The sequence below is a fragment of the Aegilops tauschii genome, chromosome 2, assembly GCF_002575655.3.
Source record: "Aegilops tauschii subsp. strangulata cultivar AL8/78 chromosome 2, Aet v6.0, whole genome shotgun sequence".
Classification (NCBI taxonomy): Eukaryota; Viridiplantae; Streptophyta; class Magnoliopsida; order Poales; family Poaceae; genus Aegilops; species Aegilops tauschii.
Window position 1 is genome coordinate 638225582 of NC_053036.3, and position 8214 is coordinate 638233795.

The following is an 8214-nucleotide window of genomic DNA, read 5'->3' on the forward strand; positions in this document are numbered from 1 at the left end:
AAATTTTCTTTTGGAGGATACCTAGAGATAACAGAACCTTCTTGCACACAGACTTGCCTTCCTGAGTCATTGGTCAAACAATCGAGGCAACTGGCAACATTACTGTTATCACCGGTCGGCTTGTCGAGTAACAACGAAGAAAATAGGAGCAAGCAATGAGGGTAATGCTATATAAGAGTTCATTGATGATTGTCGGTGTGTGCGACCTTTACTGAAGATGGGCTATGTAGGTGGATAGTTGACTTTGTTTTGTTTTTGCTATGCAGTAATGTGTGTTGATTTTGTTTTTTCCGCCAACAATACCACAAAAGTCATTTCTTCGTAAAAAAAATGCGCGAGTGTAATGCTTGACCAGGTTTGTTGTTAAAACAAATCGTGTTTTCGACCATATTTACAGTTACTTTTTTTTTTGGGAAAAAATGGGTGCACCTACCCCAAGTTCCCTTCGTTCAATGCATGAAGCTAGAGGTCCTGCTTGTCTCCGCAAAGGGCCTTGGCGACTCCGATTTCTTCAGTAGCTAACCAGACACACACAAGCCTCTACTCTCATAAGAACAAGATGCCAGAAGTGTCATAGTCCTCGAAGCGTTCTGAACTGACATGTATCATGTATGTAATGCACTGAACATTTTCCTGAGCATCCCTCTGGAGACGGTGCTACAGGAGTGCAGCCTGCCGCCGGGCGTGCACCAGGTCGTCAAGGAGGAGTACTGTGGCAAGATCAAGATCGCGCTCACCTTCATTCTGGCAGAGATAATCACACACGCACACATGCCCTTGACGTGTGGTCGTCGTTATGGTAGCGGTCGGCAGGAAAACGAGGAGGAGAGCTGTGGCGGCTGGAACTTTTATCTGCCTGAAAAGCTAGTGCGCATCCACAACCAAGATACTGCTGGCGTGTTGTATGTCATAATCACACCCGACAAAATGGAAAACTACTTTCTCTTAAACGCAGTGCAGACATAGACACTCATACGCACATACATACACTCATCCATATAAATTATAAATGCACACACAATTCCTTTTGATCGACAGCTTGAGCTCCTTAATGCCTAAATGCTTATGATGTTTCGTTGTTGCAACCTACCTGTCTGCCAGAACCAGAGCCATGTAATGCCGTATAGACGATTACAGTTCAGGAAACGAGTAAAATCAGAGAAAATCCAAATATATTTCGGCACGAATTAAACAATTCACAATTCTAGGAAGGCTAGGTTCTCAGGAAGTAAAACACAAAAGCAAAAATAGAAAAAAGGAAACAGGTTCAACACACCGAGGACATACTCGGAGTCGGACAATGGGACAAAAACCTCCTACCACTGTCCCCTTTGGTTGCAAGTTTCACGACAAACCCACCATATAATTAAGTTTACAACACAAGGTGGAAATAGCTTCGCAGCGGCAGTGTTCCTTCTCTTTTTTTAAGCCGAAAAATGCTGCCATTGATCACTCTGGTTTTCTTGAATTTTTCTCTTGGCCTTGATTGATTCCTAGCAGATTCCTAGCAGCCTAGCATGTGAGCAGGTCATTGCCTCGTCGGCTTCGGTGCTTGTAGTCTTAGGCTTCTTTTCCTTGGGCTCATGTTGACCATCTAGGTCTTTTTCATCTGCATCTGTAACTGTAAAAAATAGTCAAATTAATAGGTAGGATGGAAAGAATAATGAAATCTCCCGCAAAAAAAAGAGGGGAAAGAATAATGAAATGGAAGCAATTTTGTAAAAAGAAGGATGAGCTATGAGCTTATTAGTGCCTGAGTGCACGTCCTATACGTGCTCCCAAAAAATCATCATTTTTCCTGATGTTTCCTCCTTGACGGTATTTCTGCACTATCTACTAAGAGCAAACGCACAATCTAAAAGAAATATTTTGTATGTAGAAAAGACAACCTTGAGACATGGTGCAACAGCCATGATAAAAGTACACAGTTCAGATTTGTTGTGAATATTATATGTTTGGCACTATTCACATCATTTTTATTTTTGTTTATTTATATATGGATCAAGTTTCGAAATTAAATTATGTGGGAACTTTAGATACATCTTGTCTCAACTTTGTCAGAAAATTCAGAAATGTAGGTGAAAAAACTGGAGCAACAATTACCAATCAAGTCTTTGTACTTCTTGGTGACACTCTTTGTCGGTTTCCAAGAATCTTTAGGACGTTCTCCAGTCCAGAAGTATTTCGTTGCATCCTTCTTCGTACGGAACACGAGATACTCAGAACTAGAAGGGGCGGTAAAATACTGCAGAAGACCAAAAGGATAATTAAAGAATAGAAAACTGAAACCAATGAAGAAAAATGGATAAGCACAGCGTGTGTTTGCAATTTGCATGCATATTTAACAAAAAAAATAGGCCAATATGACATGTTTATATATACCGTGTCTTTCTTATTTTTCTTGCCTGGTCTGAAGTAGGTTTCCTTCACCCATCCAGCGGATAAACGCTCAGTATAGAAGTCAAGCTGTGCAATCATCTATAATACATAAGACTGAATGTTAGCCAGTTCTTGAGAATGTGTAGCATTAAGATCACACTAGAAGTATGTATGTATGTGGTGCTATGTAGAGATGTACATACGTTATCCTGAGAGCTCGTATCGCACTCTACTGCGTCTGGGTCTTTGCAGGCTCTGGGGGTCTTCCTCTTTTTTATTGGTTCTTCAAAGAGCAGCACGTCTTTTTTAGACACATCTTGTTTAGACCCATCTTCTTTGGATGGCAGTGGCACCTTTGGCACTCGTACTATTTTTTCAAAGGCCTCTAAATCATCTTTGTTTGTAAATCGCACCCCGGAGGACTTATGGACGAAGAACTGCATCAGGGTATGTTCAAGTTTAATGAGTTGCTTAGATGAACAAGTTTCTTTGCTTGGTTCTCATCTGACCAATGACGCATTCCAATATAAAAATATCTGTATATTATCTAGCCATTTAATTTCTCACACATATATAACTAAATACAATGATCCATCTATACCAAATCATTTTTTTTAGAAAAAGAAAAGAGGTGTATGTGTGCAATGTCATCGTCGTGGTTGTAACCATTACTACCTCTTGGATGAATGTATAAATAAGGCTCTACACAATGAAATATGAAATGTCGGACATTTTCTATTGCAAAAAGTGTCCAAACAATATAGTTTGCCAAGGCTAGCCACATAATCTAGCTATTCACTGCATGATGGAAACTTATTAAACAAGAGTGCTTTTTTTGTTTTACATACCTTGAATATTTTTTTGTTCACCCCCTCCCCTTCAGCCCTTATCTCCATCGCCCAACCCTCCGGGATCCAGCTATAGTTGCCCTGAACATAGAAGTAGAACACAACCGTGGTTCACACCTCAGATCTCAACACCATCAACAACATTTATGTAAGTCTGTATGACACACCATCAACAACATTTATGTAAGTCTGTATCACACATAATCCATCGCTCACCTGTAGTGTCTTCACATCACCACACGTTGACCTCCCCTTGATCACGCGCTTCTCGAACCTGCGGTATTGCGTGACCTTGTTCTTCATCATGGACATCATGCTCGTAATAGGACATGTGTAGTACTATAAAAGCATGCAAGAACGAAGAGGTCATTCAGTATATGTTGCTCATACTAACTTGGAAACAAAGTAGACCTGAACAAAACAACATGGGAGAAAAGAGACGCACCTCGATGTTGTCATTGCCAAGGTGATGTGCCTTGATGATGGGTTTCTCTGCAGCCATCAACCTCTTTCCTTGCTTTTCTCTGTCGGACATCACCATCAACATTAGTTTATGGGCCATCTCCATCCGAGGTGATATGCAACCTCCAAAGTTAGAATACAATCCCCTGGTTCCATACACTGTGTGATACGTGTCTGGTGTATGGTGTCGCTTATTCAGCCCTCAACATGGATTTAAAAGAAAAATTGCCCAACAAGAAACTTGTTCTGCTCACCAAGTTGAACAACTTCGGTTTTTGTTTCATCTTAATTCAATGTACGTATGCGACCTCTAGAGGCGATGCAATATGACAATCTTTTGACCCTAGTCACATTTTATAAACTAAACAATCATGTCACTTGTATGTCCTATCAAACTTATAAATTGTAATAGCCATATCACTTGTATGTTCATTTGGTTTTACTCAATGTCAACATGTGCACACAATTCATTCATTTTAACTTGGTTATTTAACTTTCTATTGATTAACAATGTATTCTCTATAGCTCATCATTTCAATTTTGAAGTTCATGATTAGAGGTTTACATGGTTGTATGAACCTTTTAGATCGTGTGAAGGCATGGGTAACTGATGGTCACAAGCATCGACAGCGATGCAGAGCACATTGGGAGTTAGTTTACGACTTAGTGATATTTTTGTTTGTCACGCTTCATAATGTTCGAGTTCGAGTTGTATGTTATTGATGTTCTTGTTGTGCTTCATATAGTATTCCTAGTTGTATGTTTGATTACACAAGCGTGTGTATATGTGGCTCAACTATTCGTATTTGAATGGAGATTCTGCTATTTTTGGGGTATTTTCCTAAAGATATCACTGACCGGTCAATTGTGAAGTACTGGTTAGTGGTGATATCCTCTAAATTAAATTACTAATGGTCCAGCCATCAGTTGTGAGTCATCACAGACCAGTTGTTGGCTGGCCAGTGATGCGGGTTGTGATCACTGACCCCGGATGCACTGAATAACCATTTGGCCGATTTAGCAGCATTGTAGCAGTGTACACATCTTGACAACAAGACAAAATAATGAGTATTCTGGTAACAACAGTGGGGTGTGATTGAAACTTTGTCTCGAAATGGAGGAGAGCATGGAAACAAGCCCAATCTATACATCCTCGTTGTCCAAAAATCATAAACAAATCGAAAGAGTATTTTTATAAATATGCACAGACTTGCATATTTATAAATATAACTCTCCAGAAACGGGATATGTCTATGTTACTTGACTAGGTGATGTAAAAATAAACAAACATACACATGAACAGAGATATTACCCTTGAAGCATGGTCGGGGACAAAGACCGGTGTCTCTCCTGTAGAAAGGCCTGCAAGAACGATCAATCCCTAAAGATGCACCACCACAAAGGTTTTACATTGCAACAGAGTTTGACATGTCATACAAAAAAACAAGATCACACTTAAAAAGAAATTGTTTTGAATGACACACACACACACACACACACACATAAATATATACACACACAGTGGTTTTTAGCCAAACAACTCATTTTTCATAACTCACACATACACACATAAACACATACATATCAAAATTGTACGGTGAAATTTTCTTTACAAGACAATTTTGTAATGTCATACCATGTCTCTTTACATATAAAAAATAGCAATAGGAAACAATTGCAATGTCATACAATGTTTCTTGACATAGAAACATTAGCAATGGCATACGATGTTTTCACATATACAAAATTTGCATAGCAAATCTCAATCTCTCTTCTCATATTTATTCTCTCCTCCCTCTTCCCTCTTCCCCTTTCTCTCTTCTCTCTTCCCTTTTATCTCTTCTCTTTTCCCTCATCTCTCTTCTCATTTATGATATCACATTTCATCCGAAAATGCAAATTTGCAATCAATAGAAAAAAATTGCAACCACTTCGCATATACGACGTACGTCACAATCATACAAACCATTCATCACCATCACAAATCACAAAAGGCATTAAAATTTGAAATAAAAATGGCAGCTTACCTTGGGGCGGTGACGATAGTAAGAGTGGCGGGTGCAACCGGGGTGGAAGGCGGATCTCAAACGCCGGTGGAGCTCGGTGACGGGGAGGACGTGTCGAGGGAGGTGGGAGGATCTTTGAAGGCTTCGGCGAGGAAGCTCGGATGGGTCGAAGTTGGGAGGATAAGGGGAGAGGAGGTGCGCAAGGGGAAGGAGGGATCGATGGTTGGTAGGGTTGATAATTGGAGGCGGCGATGGAAGGTAAGATCGGGGTCGGCGGCGGCGGAGGAGACAGGGTATAAAGGGGAGCTAGGGTTATGTGCGGCGGGTCCAAAATTTGGGGATGAAACGAGTGTGGCTGGAGTTTGGGCTAAGTTTTGGGCCCAAATGTTTGCTCAGTGGCCAAGTAGAAATGCTAGGGGAAAATTCCTTTTATTTCTTTTCTGACTTTTCGTTTATTTCTTTTGTTCTCTTTCTTTTCCTTCTTTCTTTGCGTTGCTTTTATTTCCTTTCTATCTTTTCCTATCTTTAGTCTCCTCTTTTTTTCTGAGTTTCTTTCTTTACATTGCTTTTCTTTCCTTTTATTTATTTCTTTTCTTTTCTTTCTTTCATTTTCTTTCTTTTCTTCTCTTCTTTTTCTTTCCATGACTCAAACCAATAAACTCCATATTGGCGGTCGAGTATTGCCACCTAGATGTTGGAATTCCATTTATTTTCCTAGATAAGCCTAATAAAATATGATTTTTCACCGGTTTCTATGTCTTTAGTCATCGCTTGAGTAGAAGCAGATGCATTCATTTCCGCTCCCTCGGTGCAGACACACGGTGCTGATACGTCTCCAACGTATCTACTTTTCCAAACACTTTTGCCCTTGTTTTGGACTCTAACTTGCATGATTTGAATGGAACCAACCTGGACTGACGCTGTTTTCGGCAGAATTGCCATGGTGTTATTTTTGTGCAGAAATAAAAGTTCTCAGAATGACCTGAAACTTCACAGAGAATATTTTTGGAATTAATAAAAAATACTGGCGAAAGAATCAACACCAGGGGGGCCACACCCTGTCCACGAGGGTGGAGGGCACGCCCATCCCCCTGGGGCGCGCCCCCCTGCCTCATGGGCCCCCTGAAGCTCCACCGACCTCAACTCCAACTCTAGATATTCACGTTCGGGGAGAAAAAAAATCAGAGAGAAGGATTCATCGCGTTTTACGATACGAGCCGCCGCCAAGCCCTAATCTCTCTCGGGAGGGCTGATCTGGAGTCCGTTCGGGGCTCCGGAGAGGGGAATCCATCGCCGTCGTCGTCATCAACCATCCTCCATCACCAATTTCATGATGCTCACCGCCGTGCGTGAGTAATTCCATCGTAGGCTTGCTGGACGGTGATGGGTTGGATGAGATTTATCATGTAATCAAGTTAGCTTTGTTAGGGTTTGATCCCTAGTATCCATTATGTTCTGAGATTGATGTTGCTATGACTTTGCTATGCTTAATGCTTGTCACTAGGGCCCGAGTGCCATGATTTCAGATCTGAACCTGTTATGTTTTCATGAATATATGTGAGTTCTTGATCCTATCTTGCAAGTCAATAGTCACCTACTATGTGTTATGATCCGGTAACCCTGAAGTGACAATAATCGGGACCACTCCCGGTGATGACCGTAGTTTGAGGAGTTCATGTATTCACTAAGTGTTGATGCTTTGGTCCTGTACTCTATTAAAAGGAGGCTTTAATATCCCTTAGTTTCCAATAGGACCCCGCTGCCACGGGAGGGTAGGACAAAAGATGTCATGCAAGTTCTTTTCCATAAGCACGTATGACTATATTTGGAATACATGCCTACATTACATTGATGAACTGGAGCTAGTTCTGTGTCACCCTAACTGTTGCATAAGGAATCGCATCCGACATAATTATCCATCACAGATCCAATGCCTACGAGCTTTTCACATATTGATATTTGCTTAGTTACTTTTCCGTTGCCACTGTTACAATTACTACAAAACTGCTACTGTTACTTTTGCCACCGTTACCGTTACTTCCACACTACTTTGCTACTAAATACTTTGCTGCAGATATTAAGTTTTCCAGGTGTGGTTGAATTGACAACTCAACTGCTAATACTTGAGAATATTCTTTGGCTCCCCTTGTGTCGAAACACTAAATTTGGGTTGAATACTTTACCCTCGAAAACTGTTGCGATCCCCTATACTTGTGGGTTATCAAGTGCCAACACCAAGTCACTACTGCAGTGGCGGGCGCAAAAAGCCTAGAAGTGGCGGGTGTCGGTGTCAAAACCGGCGGATCTCGTGTAGGGGGTCCCGAACTGTGCGTCTAAGGTCGATGGTAACAGGAGACAGGGGACACGATGTTTACCCAGGTTCGGGCCCTCTCTATGGAGGTAATACCCTACTTCCTACTTGATTGATCTTGATGGATATGAGTATTACAAGAGTTGATCTACCACGAGATCATAATGGCTAAACCCTAGAAGTCTAGCCTGTATGACTATGGTAATGA

General features: G+C 41.1%; 1 protein-coding gene across 1 annotated transcript; it reads right to left on the minus strand.

Moving 5' to 3' along the window:
- Nucleotides 1-1155: 1155 nt before the first annotated feature.
- Nucleotides 1156-5996, minus strand: LOC120973880 (uncharacterized). The gene is made up of 9 exons (XM_040400180.2): nucleotides 5717-5996; nucleotides 5002-5051; nucleotides 3673-3751; nucleotides 3444-3566; nucleotides 3228-3308; nucleotides 2583-2816; nucleotides 2383-2478; nucleotides 2104-2245; nucleotides 1156-1621 (listed from the first exon to the last, which is right to left on the minus strand). Exons 2-9 carry the CDS (start codon nucleotides 5010-5012, stop codon nucleotides 1494-1496), a joined length of 894 nt encoding a protein of 297 aa, XP_040256114.1. The 5' UTR covers nucleotides 5013-5051; nucleotides 5717-5996; the 3' UTR covers nucleotides 1156-1493.
- Nucleotides 5997-8214: the final 2218 nt, after the last annotated feature.